General features: G+C 35.4%; 1 protein-coding gene across 1 annotated transcript; it reads right to left on the minus strand.

Annotated features, from left to right (window-relative positions):
- Window positions 1-1892: 1892 nt before the first annotated feature.
- Window positions 1893-3789, minus strand: LOC113341547 (GATA transcription factor 12-like). Its single transcript, XM_026586378.1, has 2 exons — window positions 3218-3789; window positions 1893-3085 (listed from the first exon to the last, which is right to left on the minus strand). The coding sequence occupies exons 1-2, from the start codon at window positions 3557-3559 to the stop codon at window positions 2276-2278; spliced, it is 1152 nt and encodes a 383-aa protein (XP_026442163.1). The 5' UTR covers window positions 3560-3789; the 3' UTR covers window positions 1893-2275.
- Between the last annotated feature and the right edge of the window lie 14065 nt (window positions 3790-17854).

Below are 17854 nucleotides of genomic sequence, written 5' to 3' on the forward strand. Positions count from 1 at the left end.
TGTACAGTCTTATAATAGGAACATATCATCAAAATATTACAATTAAATTCATTGTCGTTTGAGTTTTTCGGAGAAAATGGCGCAAATCTTATCTGACCCTGTCCATCATCTAAGAGTGTCCATGGATCCTATAACACTGCCCGAATAGGTTTCCTCTGGCAAACTAAATTGCAACGAGTAAAACCCTCCAATGAAAATTAAACAAGTCAACTTCTTAGAGAAACCAAAATGCAAAAAGAAACACTATCTAGCACTACATGAATTTCATCAAACTTTGAAGTGAAGCATAACATATAGTACATTATTCTCTCAAAATACTACAAATTTAAAACCCTTAAATATGATCAAAAATTCTTTACTAATTTAAATTTGTCCCTACGGGTTCCCTATGGATTAGCAACGTCTAGGATCGCGCGGACAAGACGAATATTTACTTAATTCAATTTTTCACCATTTATTTCATAATCCTCGGATTAATTTTTTAATAAATATTTCAAAACACAAATATCCAAACAGTACTTAAATGTTGCAAGGAATACATACTCCTCTTCTTCAGGGTTACGTTATGTTTGTAGTAAGATTATAATAAACCCGACCCATAATTAATTAATACCCGACCGAACCGTTTTATCACTATTGCTCTATCCTTTTCTTTTTCATTTTTTCTTCTTCTTGAAATTCAATATTTATTTTTACTAGAAATTCCGTGCATAAGGATACATCAAAGTACAAAATCCATTTTTCGATAAATATTTTTGTTGATAATAACGGAATACAATGAATAATAACCGGAAATTCTTACCACTATAAGTTAATGTTCATGGTGCGTATATAAAGTATGCCTCACATAACAAGTTATACTGTTAAATTGTTGTACTTGCATGAAGAAAAATTCTTACATTTGCTTTTCTACACCAAGGCAATTTGTTCGGGAAATGAAATTCAAAAAACATAAATATTTCACTTTAACTGATTTTGTGCGTATTTTTAAGGTATTCCCGTGGCATTTCAATTTTGTCTTTGATATATACAAAATACAAAAGTGATCCTTAACACGTGAGAATAGTGAGATCAGTGTAAGCTACTAAACTGAGAGAGAATTTGAACAAATTAGATTTCTTTTGGTTTTGCTAAATTCGCCGTTCATGTAAAGTAGTCTGAATTTTCGGATTTTTATTCTCTCTTTCTTGCCGAATACTCGATTATACACAACTTAAAGTATTTATTTTTATTACTATTTATTTTCTGGCCTACTCAATCTCCCTATAACCTTTGCTTTATGCTATTAATGAAAAATCAAGGTTCACCTAGAAAAATAAATATAAGTAAATAATTCTTGAATCAAAGTTCATTATCCTTAAAAATCTCTTTTATTTTTTTCCATCTACATTAACAATCAAAAATGATACAGTTCTCATTTTTAAATAATGACACTCAACTTAGATCTTTCTAAGTAATTAGCCTACTCAAATAATTTAGTTGATAGCTACGATGTTAGAACTATTTGATTTCTATCAAATTAATTTTAAAAATAATGAGTACTAAAAGAAATCTATGTCAAGGTTTTGATTTAGCTTAACATGGTGGACCATACAATCATACAAATGGAAAAATCTGATATGATCAAAAGATTTAGGAAGTGTAGTATCAAATCATGATGGCCCCTTATACAAAATAATCAAGATTTTGACCTTAGAAAATATCAACTTAATATTTAAATTATATAATTAATCCTATTATAGAATCAAATTTAGTATAATGCTAGTTATGGACATTAAACCGTGCATGATACAGTTTTCTCACTACATGGGTATCACTCATTTTTACACTAGCATGAACAAATTTAATAATTTAATCATGAACAAGAGAAAATAATTTTAGACTCTATTTGCTACAAGGCGAAAAAGGGATAATAACAACATTAAATTTTCCTAAACACTGCAAAAAATTTACTTGCAGTAATTGCCTAATTTAATTGGCAAAAAATAGAGAAAATAAAGTACACATTACAACTACAATTAATCTTCCTAATTCCCTCCATTTCATGGGATCCTCAAAATCCTACAAGTTCTTAAAAGATGGAAATTAAAAAAACAAAAAGAAAAAGAATTAAACTCATACAATTAAGAAAAAAAATTAGATGAAATGAAAAGTTTCATGAAATTCTCTCTCTAAAAGAATTTCATTTTACTAATTAGAGTTCATCAAATTTCACCTAATGTTCATCGTTTAACTCCCGGGGGCAATGCCATCGAATTCCGTCAATGCGCCGTCATCAGATAAGCTGTCGGTAATCCGGACCGACATGGTGATGAATTAAGTAATCATCACAACTTGAATCATCATGGTACATGTTGTTTGAAGGATGCAAATACTGATTCTGGTGGTGGTGGTGGTGATGAGGATGAACCGAACGTTGCATTTCCTTTTGTCGCCGAAGTTCAAGAACCTTCCTATGAGAATTGGAATGTTGAGTTAGAACAAAAGTAGGACTAGCAGCGGGGCGATATTCAGGAACTAACCGGCCCGACTTGTATCGAACCCCACAAGCATTACACAATGTTTTCGGACCCATTGGTCCGGTACGCCATTGCGGGGTTTTGTCGGTTTGACAATGAAGGCATTTTCGACCATCGCTATTGTTTGCAGCCATCATATTCTGGTGATGTTGGTGAGTAAGTTGTTGATGACGGTCCTCGTGATAATTCGAAGCGGACGAAGAAATAACATCTTTTTTCTTCGAAGAAGATTTTGGTGTTGATTTTCCTGAGGAATTATTGGATAGGTTAATATCGGATTCCGATGAAGAGGTTGTTGGTGATAATACTAGCAAACGAGATGACCAGTTTGATGGCACTGCCCGGTTTCGCTTACTACGAGCTTTTCCAGGAACTTGCATTTCCGGACGAAACGTCTGGTTGTTTCGATTGTTTTCAGCTTGGTATTCTCCACGATGATGAGTTTCTGATTCTGAGTTTGTTCTTGCTTGCATTCCTGATATCAATTGAAGTTTTGCAAGATCTTCTGTTGAGAAGGTTTCTTCTCCTATGTTCGACAGCCATTCCAGTTCCACCAATTCATCATACTGTAATAACAAAAACCAAAACCCAGAACATCAACATACAATTCATAACCAACATTTTAAAACAGAATAACAGAATTGAACCCTGAAAAAAAAATAAAAAAAAAATGGAAGAGAATTAATGGAATATCGTACCGGAGGGACGCAAAGATCATTAGAGAACTGAGGATGTTCAGGGAAATTGCGTAAATGATTATCATTATAACCAGAAAAGGATGAATTACAGCTATCAACAGCAGTAACAGCAGAATTAGAATCAGTAGAATTCCCAGCAGTATTATTAATATCGAAAGTATTTCCTCCTCCTTCTACTTCTGCGTTAGAGAAATCAAGAAGATCATCAATAACAAAATGCTCATGAGCACAACCACCAGCAAGTTTAAATGAGGAAGAATCATGTCTTGTAATCTCTGGTGTGTTGTGATTATGATGAGTGTTTCTATAGTATCCACCATGAAAATAATCTGGTGTTTCCATTTTTCAAAAGATATTAAGGATGAGAAAATATGTGAGAAAGGGGTGAAGAAGGAGGAAGAAGAAGTGTTCACGAGAAACAAGAGAGAATGAGGAGAGCACAACACATTATAAGAGTAGGGTTTAATGTGTTCTTGAAGATGATAGGTGGACAGCTAAAATGGATGAATTTCATGAGTTAAAAAATGGAAATATAATTAAGTAATTAAAAGAATCTTTTATTCTGCCATGAAAATTTGTATTCAATTCACTGTGTAGAGAGAAAATGATGATAATAATAAAGTTGTTTAAGACTGTTTAATTTAATTACTTTATTACCCTTTTTATTTTTGGAAATTCATTAATTATTGCCATTGTAGTTTGAATGACTTTATTACCCTTTACTTTGAATTTGTGGCTTTTTTAAGTAATCGCTCACCTAAATGGAACTAAATCATAGTGATACACCAGATTTAATTGAAGATTCAATGCTTAGTGTTGCATTAGTTTCAATATTACTTGGTGTATCTAGTATTCTACTGATAATGCATATTGCTGGATATTGTTAGACGGTATTTAAATTCTTGATTTGGTTAATAAATACGCAGAATCTGTAATTAATTTTTAAATAACATATAGATTTTCTTACTGTAAAGGAAAAAGATATTCAAACCGATAACGATTCTGCTTTTTGGTGTTCAGGCGTTTCAAACTATTTGCAATTTAAATTCCCTTGTAGATAATGAGTTGAGCCATTGAGCAAATTACATGACTAGCCAAAAAATATTGTGTGCGACATTACAATCTTTTTATCTCTATTGATAAACAAAAACTTACCAGCATTAAGCTTAAGTATGGACAACCTTGGTACAGACCTTCGGCCCTCTATGCGTTTAGTATTCATGCATCACCGGTCAGGGTCTATGTACGTGGTACACTTTGTTCATGAACAAGCTAATTTTTTCATCCAATTGCTTCATCTGTTGTCGTCGTACTTTTTGACAGTTTATCTAACAAAAGTAGTGTACCACAATGCTAAATCTACCTCTGGCAAGTCACATTCTTTTAGGCTCTGCCGGGTGACTTGGCATTATCCTTCAAATATAAAGGCCGGCCGTCCTAGTGATGTTCCCAAGGGTCATCAAATATGAGCGGTGAGAACATGATCAAATGCTCAAACCCCTATAAAGATTTTGAGAGATGTTTATTATAGTAATTTTACTACTCGTAATTACAAAAACCAAGAAGCATAATCTCTGAACATACAACGTTACGTACAAGGGCAATTGTTGTTAATAACATACTAATTATTGGGCTTTACAGTCTCTAACTCCCTGCCCTGTACGGATATGTTTCCTCCCAGTGCTCTGAAGAGAGTTGACATGTAGAGGGACATAATCGTACTTTCGTAAGAAAACAGGAAAATAAAAATACTGAAAAGAAGAGAAATTAAGTGATTAATTCAACCCCTAAGGAACCGATCTAGCAGGTTTGTCGCTGTGACTCGTGCATTAGCGTCCAAGTTTACAGCCGGATTCCTCTGCTTTATTTTTCCTCGGGAGTTGCGTTTTATTTTTTTGTTTTATTTTTTTAATTAACAAAAAATCTTAATTTTCTGAATTCCGATTTTGACCTTTTGTTTATTTTAGTGCCTAACCCACGTTTAAGCACGACGATTACAGCTCAATGGCTCAGTTAATTTGTATCCTACGGTCATGATCATTTTCATTACATGTTAGTTAGTCAGAAATAAACATGTCAATGCAATAAGGGTTGGTCCTGACGGATCAAATTTGCTAGAACTGACCCTAGTCTTCCAGTGGACCGTGCACCCGACTAGGGTCTGATTCGGCAACTTTTTCTTCTCAATCCGCATAAGTACAACAAACACTTTGCTTAAGCTCCCATGCAATCAAGTCCACTTGACCATCTCCATGCCCAATTTGCTTTCTTGGAATTTTATGACATTTTTGAATCAGAAATTCTTGATCGGCAGATAATATTGGTTACTTTGAGCATTTTATATGTATCCGAAAATAAATGAAGGATTAATCGGGGTATATTGAAAATAATTGGGAAATATTTTACTGTTCACGCTGATATGGAAAAATCATGCCGATTTTAATTGCTCGTATTAAAAAATTATGCAAACATGAATAGTAAGATATCCCATAATTCTTTCTGGTATACCAATTAATCGATCAAATAAAAAACCTGGAAATTATTTTAAATACTTGAATTTTATTTGGTCGTGTAGCATTTTATTTAGCTTTCAAATAACTCAAAAGTTATACAAATACATAGTTGTTTGAAAATTATTGATGGGCACCAAAATGTTACTACTACACACAAATTATTATGAATATGAATAACTCAAGAAAACACTTCAGTTTGAGAATAGTTCAACAAACTTCTACGACATGGAACCGATCCAAAAAAAAAAAAATCTACGATATGGACCTAGTAAATACTATATCAAGAAACAAACACACACAGAGTGCAGAGGAATACGTCCTAAACGGATGGGCATTTGTCCACAATGTGACCTCTAACTCGAACTCATTGTCATGGGTCGAGTTAGAATACTAGGTAGAGCTCAAGACCGCAAATTCTTTTGTCTTCCCCTAGCTGAGCTGAAGATGGATAAGGTTAAGTAAGTGAAATATTATGCTTGAAATTAAAGGAAAAGAAGAAGAAAGAAAGAAAGGCTGAAAAGAAAAGAGAAGAGGGGGGGCACCAGGGTCGTTGCTTGGCGTGGAGGGTTTTGTTATGACAATTTTTTTATGTTATTTTATTAAACGGGTGTGGGAGTGGGACCCAAAGAGCACGTGACCGGGAGTGTTGTCAGCAAACCATGTGAGAGTGCTTCACTCGTGTTAAAGCCAAAACCAGTGGTTGTCTTGCCACGTAGAAGGGTATGTATGTAACTTTGAATACAGAAAAATGTTGAAAAATGGAAAACCATGGTAGATGGGATGTAGATAGGAGGGACTCGAGGGAGGGAGTGTGCATTTGTGTTCATGCATCCCACCCTTTTCTTTGGTGCTTCCCCGTATACACGTGCTTTCCTCCTCTTCGATTTTAAGAAAATATCAATCAAAAGAAATAAAGGGGAGAAAAGAGAAACCTGGCATTTTTGGAGGCGACTCCAAAAGAATTAGGAACGACACAAAAAGATAAAAAAGGTCACCCAAAAGTAAAATATAGCCATCCATTATCTCCTTTTTTTTAATGATCAAACTACCATTTACAATCGGTAGGTAACTTTATAATCGGGAAGTTAATCCACAATCAGGAGTCAATTTAGTTTATATAACTTCCGAATATAAAGTATCCCCAAAATAAAATCTTCTATTTTTTGAATTTTGATTATCCTATAATCGGTAGTAAATAAAGTTATCTTGACTCCCGATTAAAATAGACCTTTGGCTAAAATGCTACCATAATCGGTAGTAAATTTAGGTTATTTAACTCCCGAATATAGAGTAGCCCCAAAATGAGATTTTGCAAAAATTCTCTATCTTTTGAATTTTGATTATCCTATAATCGGTAGTAAATAAAGTTATCTTGACTCCCGATTAAAGTAGACTTTTGGCAAAAAAAAAGCTACCATAATCGATGGGGAATTTAGGTTATTTAACTCCTGAATATAGAGTAGCCACAAAATGTGATTTTGCAAAAATCCTTTATTTTTTAAATTTTGGTTGAACCTATAATCGGTAGTAAATGAAGTTATCTTGACTTCCGATTATATATTGGATCTCTTTACTGAAATCCTATCATAACCGTTAGTCAAGATAGTTCATATAGCTACTGAATATAGAGTAGCCCCAAAATGAGATTTTGCGAAAATCCTCTATTTTTTTTAATTTGGTTAAGCCTATAATCGGTAGTCAAAATAGTTCATATAATTATCGAATATAGAGTTGTCCCAAAAATGAGATTTTGCAATAGGTAGATGAAAATAAACTAAACTACCAATTATGAAGGGACATATAAGTATTTTCAACCTATTTTGTCTTTTTATATCGTCCCTAGTTCTTTTGGAGTCGTCCCTAAAAATGTCAGGAAGAAAAAGAGTCAAAATACTGCATGTATTTTGTGTTGTTGGCAGTTTGAGTAGAAAATATTTACAATGGTAAAAAAAATCACAAATGCAATGATAATTGATATCAAAAGAAGGCCGAAAGTTTGTTCTTCCTGATAGCCAAGGATACATCAAGAGTTCATTTGAATATTGTCGGACCTGGGCTAAGGTCAACAGATAAGACCGTACGTACCTCAAAATTTTCTACATTGGCGAATCAGTAGGGGAGCCATCCTAGTGCAAGGGTATCTACTTACTCCTCCACCCAGCAGGTTCCAAAGCTTATGTTGGGCCCGAACGAAGACATGAGGTTATTTACGAGCTTGATTTTGCTATTAAAAAAATCAAGAGCGTCATAAAGCAGTTTCTTGCGCGCTAACCTTGAAAGTTTAGCTCCCCTCGCTGCCAAGATTATAACTCTCTCATAGGTTCGTCTCTGCTACAGCAATTCTCACTATTAATTCTTTTAACACAACCAAATATGAATAGGGAGCTCTATGGTCTTAATCTGTCACAAATATTTAGTCAGCTATTCTGCAAGTTTTGGGTACACTGGCTCGTCTAGAAAAATTTTCTTAAACAAATTATGTGCATTTTGATTTTGGTTGTATCTTGATATTTAAATTTCGACGTCAATAAACCTTTAGAGTACTCATGTGAGTTCCAATTTTGGGCGTATTTTCTAAATTAAGTTGGATGCCAAGGGATCAATAAATGAGAGGGAACTAATTTTTAAATTAAGCAAGCACTTGTTTTGGATTTTGATTAAGTTTATAAATGGGCTCCCTCTAGATTTTTAAGGACCAACTTACTTAACGTGACTGCACGTGCTAGATGACTAGGTCACGTTATCTTTCAAACTCAAGTATCCTCACGCGCACTCCTCACGTGATATGTCACGTGCATGCAAATGAAATTATTGCTAATGTGATTTAACTACAAACCACTTTGAAGCAAAGACCTACCAAAAACAAGTTTCATCCGCACCTAACCTAGGCCCTGCAAGACTCAAAAAGGTCTACCATGAAATCAAAATCAAGAAAGCTTAAAGAATAGCCATGGAAATGTGAGGATGCTATTAGAAATCAAAATAATGTCCTTTAAAATTGACATATTATGATATGATGCGTTGTAAGGTAAAAAAGGCAACGTTGAAGCAAGGATTGAAGATAAGAAAAGAAAAGATACTGACAAGAAGATTTAAAGGAGGAAGAGACATAATATATAAAAGGATAGGTTGAAATGTGTATCCGTGAAGATATGCATAAATATACAGTTTTATTTTTAATCGGTAAAGGATTCGGTGTTGATGAGTTTCAAACTCAGAGCATGCGTATAAATATACATGGAAGGAGGAACAATTGTTGCTTTTGCTTGTCCCAACTTGGCTCAATTCCTATTTACCGCTGCTTCTTTACTTACTTTCATTGTCGTATTTCAACACAATCGTAACAATTCATAACATGCTTGATATTTAAGAAAAACAAAGCCACGGCCCACGCTCATATTATCCAATTGCCACATAATTGCATCATCACCCAACAAGCGATATGTACAACATGCACAAGTTGCATTCTATCAACGCAAGAAAAGTACAGACAGATACACACTTCTACTTAAGCAGTAGTTACTTTCATAATTGAAAGTCTCTTGGAGAAGATTTTGGTGTCTTCCTTTTGTCTCAAAGAATGAATCCATGAATAGAGGTGATGGTGGACTGTTGGTGGTCTTGAAGTTATCCTAATTTCATACTTACATTTCAAGTTTAACACCAACTTGTGCTTTCATTTTAATTTCTAAGTAAAGGTCTTGTGTGATGATTATAGTGTTCTTGTACCTCAAACTTCACATACGAACGTACATGTTTTAGGTGTAAGCAGGCCCTTGATGGGCCTCACACTCTCTTTAATCATAGTGCTTATGCCCGATTACCAGTTTAAGGTAGTTGAGGATGGGACTACTTTACGAATAGTTGTGACGAATTTTTTATTTTTGGAACATTATTTAAATACCTCTCAAAATTCGCCCCTAAAAATATACTCCTATTCAATTTTTAAAAATATCCCTACCTTCTGAAAAGTGGAAACAACTAGCACAAGTTGCTTTTAGAAGTGGACGCAATTAGCACAAGTTGCTTCCAAAAAATGGAAGCAACTTTCTCAAGTTGACTCCAAAAAAAATATTTTTCACCCCTCGGGAATATTTGTGGAAGGCCAACAAAAATGGAGGGTATTTATAACATTCCCACATTTTTTTCCTTGAGATTCTAATTTCTTGGCTCTTCTCAATGAAAATCAAATAACTTCTACATGGTCGACTGAGCCACACTTATTGTTTCTTGTAAGGTCTCTAGAATACATGTTAAGATGTAGAAATAGTAAAATGTTACGGAAGAATACAAGATAAACAAGAGAACCGGAACTCTTATTACTATGTGTCAAAAACTAGCAAAAAATTAATTTTTCATTCTTTTTTCTTATGAAAATAAAGGATATATTACTGCAGAGACAACTAATCTACAGATTCACTCTTATTTGGAACAAGCTCAGTTTGAACAGTCCGTCCGATGGCTGAATTTGTATGATTAACATCCACTGAAAACGATACAGAGTTTGCATTAAAATTACATACTTCATAAGCTTTGACAGTGTCATAAGCTATTGCAGGAATTAAAAACTGAGGTGGATTATGAATATTTGAGCTGATAGAACTTATTTTCTTCCTTTCCTTACAAGAAGATCAACTACCTTGTTTCCCTTTCTATTTACAAACTGAAATCCTTCAAAAGATATCAATTGTCTTGCTTTCTTCTTAACTTTATCTGAAATTGCCACACATTGGCAGTTGATTGATGTATTCTTTTCTTGTAGATAAGTTATAGTTGTTTTCTTGTCTCCTTCAATGACCAGATTTTGCAGATTATTTATAATGGCCCATTATGTTGTCAGCAGCAAAGCTACAACTTCTATTTCTTTAGCTGACGAAGTTCTGCATCTTCCCATTCCTTCTCATCTGAAAGTACTTGTCCAATTGTGTAAGATCAAACCAAAGCCAGCATCAGTTAAAGAAAATATACAAGAGGCATCATAGTTTATCTTCGATGTTCTAATAATTGGAAATTTCCAACAATCCTGAGATTGTGATGTATTACTATATTGTTGAGTCTCCTTGTATGTTTTACTGGATGCCAATAATCATAATGTCTTTAGATGTCTAAAACTAGTTGTTCAGGGGTCCTGTTTTTATATTCAAAAACTCTAAGACAACGTTCTTTCCAAATAAACCAGCACTTAGTTGTTGCTAGTGCCATAGAGATAGAGTTGAGTTCTCCTTCCCTCCATACATTATAGATATCTAAGAAAGAGATGTTATCAGAGTTCGAGTTAAATAAAACTACTTGTACAGGAAAGGGTTGTAAGTTCCAAACTGCTTTGGCATATGCACAATCAAAGAATAAGTGAAAAGTTGATTCTTCTTTTTGTTGTCTGAAAACACATTTTGTGTCAATCTCTAGCTTCTGTCTTGTTGGTAATGAATCTTGTAGACATTTCCAGATGAATATCTTTATTCTCTGACAAGTATTCATGCTCTATTGACCACTACAAAATATTTTGGTTTGAGTAGAGATTATGCAAGATTGATTTTGCAGTTTTGCATATAGAGATTTCACAGTTAATTCTCCTTTCTTAGTTAATGTCCACCTGATTTTATCTTTTTTCAAAATCCCATCTTCAGAAATGTAAAGCTTGATGTTCAAGATATCTTCCACTAAAGCTTTTTCAAAAATAGAGTTCAATAAGACTGTATTCCACTTTTTAGTGTCAGAGTTGATCAACTCTGATACAAGTATTATGTTTGAGTTTCATCTGAGAACATATTTAGCCAGAATCCCCTCCATGTTTGGTAACCATCTATCTTCTGATAGACACATTTTTGTGTCTAATTTGTCCTCAATGTCCGTATTGTTGGAACTCTATTTTTGTACTAATATTGTGTTTTTATGTATTTTTAGGAAATAAACATTTTTGGAAAATTCGGCTCGAAAAGTTGATTTTGGCACCCGGAGGACAAGTGTTATTCGGACTCTCGCTTTTGGATAAGGGGTAACCTAATTACTAAGGGGCACCCCCAGGTCACCCTCAAGGCAGCTGCTATTCACACCCCAGTTCAGGATAGGGGGACACCCTTTCTTCTTCGTTTGAAAACTGTTTTGGCGGGAAGTGAAATTCTCAACTGACAGAAGTTTGATCACAAAAATGAAGGGGTTACGGGTCGATTCAATGGCTGAAATTTGATAGAGAGATGTGATATAGGTTAAGGAACACATTTTGGACAGTGGGTTCGATCAGAATTGGCTGGAAAACGCGTGATGATTCACACACCCAAAACAGAGCACGTGTACTGTAACACGAGCAAAATTGAAGTTCTTGTGTGCATGGAGGAGTTCTACTAGCGTTGGAAGAGTGCTGAGACGTGGAAAAGGATAACTAGAGCGTTCAGGATCAAATCTAACGCGTGCATGGGCTTAAAAATGGAAATTATCGTTATTATGGGCAGCAAGGAATATTCGAATTCAAGAGAGTATATACGAAATCAATGGTCAGATTTTTGGCCTCAATTAACTATAAATACACGTACAATTGAATCTAGCGAAGTTTGGAGAGTCTTGGGGAAAGTTTAGGAGTCGAGAGAATCAAAAGAAAATCACGCAGAGAAGAGAAGCTTGCTGCTAGTGCAAGGAAGAACACGAAGAACATAATACCCTCAGGGACAGTCGTTTATCATCAGTGACATCGACTGCCAGCAGTGGGTCGTAGTTCCCCAACGACAACAGCACTTCAGCTTTGTCGTTGATCCTGGACGCCTTCTGTTGGTCGCAGAATCCTGTTTTATATCATTTTCTTGTCTTTCTCTTCATTGTAAAACACTTTTGAGCATCAATGAAATATTTTGAGAGGTTTTCCAACATGATGAGCGGCTAAAATACCTGGTGACTGAGGCGTCGGAGGAGCTATTCACTCATGTTTGATTGGTAAATTCTTTTTATAATTTCTTAATTATTTATTTTATTTAATTCACTTGGATCAATAAAAAAAAGAGATAAAAATGGTTTTCTTAATTAGTTGTGAATCAGTTTGATGTTTTATGCTTAGAATTAATTCTTTGATAAATCATGCTTAAGGATTACAATTTAATATTTGGACACCTTATAGATTAATAAGTGATTTAATGGAAAAAGAGCTAGATAATAATTATGAAATATTTTTGTAACCAATCAACTTGAAGTAATAGTGAATCCGGAGCCTTAGTCCATTTTAAATCTTGACATCACTCTTTGAAAATTAATTTGCTTTATTTTTATTAAATCTAAAAAAAAAAAGAGTTACCTTCACAAGTTCGAAAAGAACCCCTTTTACCACAATCTACAACAACTTTTGAAAATACATCAAAATTTTGGCGCCGCTGACTCGGACTTGTTTATAGATTTTTTTTTTTTTAGGTTTATATTTTTTTTTTATTATTTGTTCCTTTTTACTTTGTCTTTTTTTCTTTGATTTACAGGTTCGAAGTGGAGCACTAAGGACTTGGAGAGGAAAAAGCTTAAAGCGAAAAGAGAAAAGAGAAGAAAAAGGACAATTTTAGGATTTAATTTTTAATTTTTGTAGAGTGTGTGAGGAAAACTGTAATTTTTTATTTATTTATTTTGGACTTTGGACTTTAAACAATTGGACTTTATTTTTTTTTTAACCCTACGGAAGGGTACCCTTAAATACAAACTGTTTGCAGGGAAGGACGACGATTACCATATCGTCTCGGCCCCTCGGGTTCGTACACGGCATAGGAGTCGTGGCCCGAGTTGACGACAACTGTTCATCGCCCGTCTGGTACGGGAGGTAAGTCCAATCGAAACACCCGCGAATCTCCTGCAAGCGGGTTACTGTCTGCCTTAAGGTGATAATTGTTTGAGGATAAACCGGACTGTTTTTAAATTCCTAATAAAGGGCAAGGCCTGGCCAATACAAGATAAGGGTTCGGATTTCATCACCGCTCCCTTCTTGCCCGCCTTAGGAAAACGAAACCTAACGCGAACCCAAGCTTTAAAATTTGGAATAGAACGAGACCGATAGGGTAACGAGCTTAATAGGAAACTCGTTCGAAAAATATTGGTTCCTCTTTAAGCACACTTCAAAGTTCATGATGGTTTCTGTGAGTTCAATGCGTGACTGCGCCGCCTTCTAATGCGGTGAGTCCTTGGGTATCAAAGCTCTACTAAGATTCCCTCGCCTCGATTCAACTTACATTAGCTCGGATTGATTCCAGAGGGGTGTGCTCAAATTGTAACGAATTCCTTTTCGAAGGAATAGAAGCTGGTCTAGAAAACAATCTAAGTGGAGCCATCATGCTTTTTGTTTGCTAGAAATCTTTAGGTTTGCTTTGGTGGAGTCGAGTCGGCCTTGTTTGTGGTTGTGTAGAATTTCCTTGCATTTAAGAATGTCGAGCTGGTATGATAGAAGCCAATACAATGAGTATCGACCTGAATTTGAATATGGACATCATCCTTTTTATGACCATGTTGGGAATAGTGGTTGGGAACGCCATCCTTTGGAAGGATATGGGTCATACCCTGGTGAGCACAATTACTATCCACACATGCATCAGTCTTACGAGCAAGAAGATTATAGTACGAGTTCTTCGTATCTAGAGCATACAATCAAACTATTGAAAAGTAGTCCTTTTTATGATCCCTCTGTTCCTATTCCTCCTTTAGAAGAGTCCCTCAGGAAGTTAGCTGAGTCGACGCGTAAGTTAGCTAAGATGAATAGTAAAATTATAGACGAAAGAACTACAATAATGAGTGAACCTTCTTTAGAAGACCAACTCAAGCGGATAGCTGAGACGAACGAAAGGATTGCTCGAAATTACTTGAATTGCCAATATAGTGTATCCAATAACACCCTTGAGAATGAAGATAGTTATTCACATAATCAAGATGACGAGGTTAGAATTGGTAACACTACTTGTTTTGATGAGGTTCGACCTTTTTCATGTTATTATAATGTGGACTGTGATGAGGATAGTATTGATGAAGAATCTGAAATATGTAGGCATAGTGATCAGGAGTCTAGTAATCCAATTGAGCTGTATAGTGATTATATTATTTCTATTTCAAATCCAAATAATTTTTATGATTATTCACCTATTCAAAAGGACGAGGATTTGATTAGGGATACCACCGTTTTAGACGATGTAGATTTTCCTTTTGATTACGAAGCCGATAGTGGTTTAGAGGAACGGGTTCATTTCGAAAATACCGTTTTAGAGTCTCGCGACTTAGAAACAATAGTCTTGGAAGAAGAAGATAGACCCGTAGAGATGAGTAAAGATGCACTACCTGATAATAACTTAGAAGAATCTCTTGAATATTTTAAGGACTCTGAATATACGGAATTTCAAGAAATTATTAGAGGTCTATCTAGAGACACTGAAAACTCTAAGTTTGGGGGTGATTATCATTCTCCATGTTCTTTAACTATTAAAAAAATCCCTCACGTGGGACTTGACATCAATGCCTCAACCATCTTACAAGACTATCTTCGTACTCGTTTTCCCGAGCCTACTGATGTCCATGAAGGAGTTCAGTTATTAGAAACCCATCCTCTGGTTTTACCAGGCTATGATACCCAGATTGACTTTGTTTTCCCACCAAATAGTTTTCTTCCAACTATGGGAACGTTTTAAATGATTCGAATATTAAGTTCTGAGACTAAGCATAAATACTTTAGGTTAATAGAATCGACACATTTTCCTAAGAATGACCACTACTCTCACTGTGGTCAGCTATGTAAGTCATATCTGATTGACTTAGAGGATACGCAATTATTTAGGTTATTACTTCGTGATTCTAAGTTTGTATTTAAGTTTTTACAGACTCTAAGACCTAGTGATTAGGATCCCATCTATGAAGAAACGCAGCCAATGAAAATATTCTATTTAGACCCTTTCATATAACCTGAACCACAATTAGCGATAGTTTTCAGGAAACTAGGTAAGGGCATGCTTTTCTTGTCCATTTTCTTGGTTCACTGCAGTTTCCTATGGTCAGCTCTTTTTGGTTTTGAAGACCCACAGTTATTTCGACTGTTACTTTATGGTTCGAGTTGACCAATCCTTTTCTATGTCTGGCTGAAGACTTTAAACTTAGCACTTCTTGGGAGGTATCCCATGCTCATGCAACACGGTAATATCTTTCCTTATCTCTTTTGATTCAAATGGTAACAGTTTCTCCTTGTTCATGCTTTTAATTTCGTCTTTAGAACATTGAGGACAATGTTAGATTTAAGTTTGGGGGTATGGGAGAAACTTTTTAATTGCTGTATGAATAAATAAACTCCAGAACCTAGAAATTTATGCGTATTCAGGATGGCACTAACTAATCTAAGTGGATGGAAACATCTTGGTTGTAGGAGTTGAGGAACCAATCTGATTAGATGGAAACATCTATAGAGTCTATTCATAAAAGCACAAAGCTCAGGTGTTAGAAATAACATGATAGTTGCACCATATCTCGTTGAGTCCTTTTCACTTCTATTTTTATTTTGTTTTGAAACTATGTTTCTCTAAGTGATAGGTGGGGCCCACGATTCAAGTTGTTACCAATGCTAGGGTGAATTAGAGTGATTGAGATACCATGAAAAAAAAACGGTAGTTACCAAAAAGTTGAAAAAAAAAATAAAAAAATTTGAGACCAGACCATTTGACCAAAAGGAATAAATTCAATAAAGTCGACCACTGGTTCCCTTGTATATGCCAGTTGTGTTGACCTAGAGTTAGGTTATCGACCACTGGTACCCTTGTATATGCCAGTGTGTTGATATTAGTCAGAATAGTATCTCAATCCATTAGGATAGGTTCATTTTGGCGGAGGCCTTCAGACAGATATGGGAAACGTCGTTCACTTAGTAAACATCAAAACCATCTATGTTTTTTTATATCCATCTCTTAATCTTTCCATGTGATTAATTTGACTCCGAATATGATGTCCATAGTGCAACTATCTGAGTAGAGCTCTGTCACTTATATATGAATTTTAGTATGCTTGAGTGCAAACTCGTGTACATCAATTGGAATTTCGCATCAGGGTACTTCCTCTTGTAGTCAATAAGTATGCCAACCAAGGAGATTCTTTAGTGCCTTCCAAGGTTCGTTGTAGATAGCTACGGTCTGGAGTATTAAGGTTTTGTGGGTACACCTCTGGTAAACCCTCCGGAGACAACACTCCACCACAAGGGCCACCTAGGGGTTCAAATGATTTTCCTTTCTAGAATAAATTTGCTCGAGGACTAGCAAATAATAAGTTTGGGGGTATTTGATAGACACATTTTTGTGTCTAATTTGTCCTCAATGTCCGTATTGTTGGAACTCTATTTTTGTACTAATATTGTGTTTTTATGTATTTTTAGGAAATAAACATTTTTGGAAAATTCGGCTCGAAAAGTTGATTTTGGCACCCGGAGGACAAGTGTTATTCGGACTCTCGCTTTTGGATAAGGGTTAACCTAATTACTAAGGGGCACCCCCAGGTCACCCTCAAGGCAGCTGCTATTCGCACCCAGTTCAGGATAGGGGGACACCCTTTCTTCTTTGTTTGAAAACTGTTTTGGCGGGAAGTGAAATTCTCAACTGGCAGAAGTTTGATCACAAAAATGAAGGGGTTAAGGGTCGATTCAATGGCTGAAATTTGATAGAGAGATGTGATATAGGTTAAGGAACACATTTTGGACAGTGGGTTCGATCAGAATTGGCTGGAAAACGCGTGATGATTCACACACCCAAAACAGAGCACGTGTACTGTAACACGAGCAAAATTGAAGTTCTTGTGTGCATGGAGGAGTTCTACTAGCGTTGGAAGAGTGCTGAGACGTGGAAAAGGCTAACTAGAGCGTTCAGGATCAAATCTAACGCGTGCATGGGCTTAAAAATGGAAATTATCGTTATTATGGGCAGCAAGGAATATTCGAATTCAAGAGAGTATATACGAAATCAATGGTCAGATTTTTGGCCTCAATTAACTATAAATACACGTACAATTGAATCTAGCGAAGTTTGGAGAGTCTTGGGGAAAGTTTAGGAGTCGAGAGAATCAAAAGAAAATCACGCAGAGAAGAGAAGCTTGCTGCTGGTGCAAGGAAGAACACGAAGAACATAATACCCTCAGGGACAGTCGTTTATCA

The sequence above is a fragment of the Papaver somniferum genome, unplaced genomic scaffold (assembly GCF_003573695.1).
Source record: "Papaver somniferum cultivar HN1 unplaced genomic scaffold, ASM357369v1 unplaced-scaffold_3, whole genome shotgun sequence".
NCBI classification, from domain to species: domain Eukaryota; kingdom Viridiplantae; phylum Streptophyta; class Magnoliopsida; order Ranunculales; family Papaveraceae; genus Papaver; species Papaver somniferum.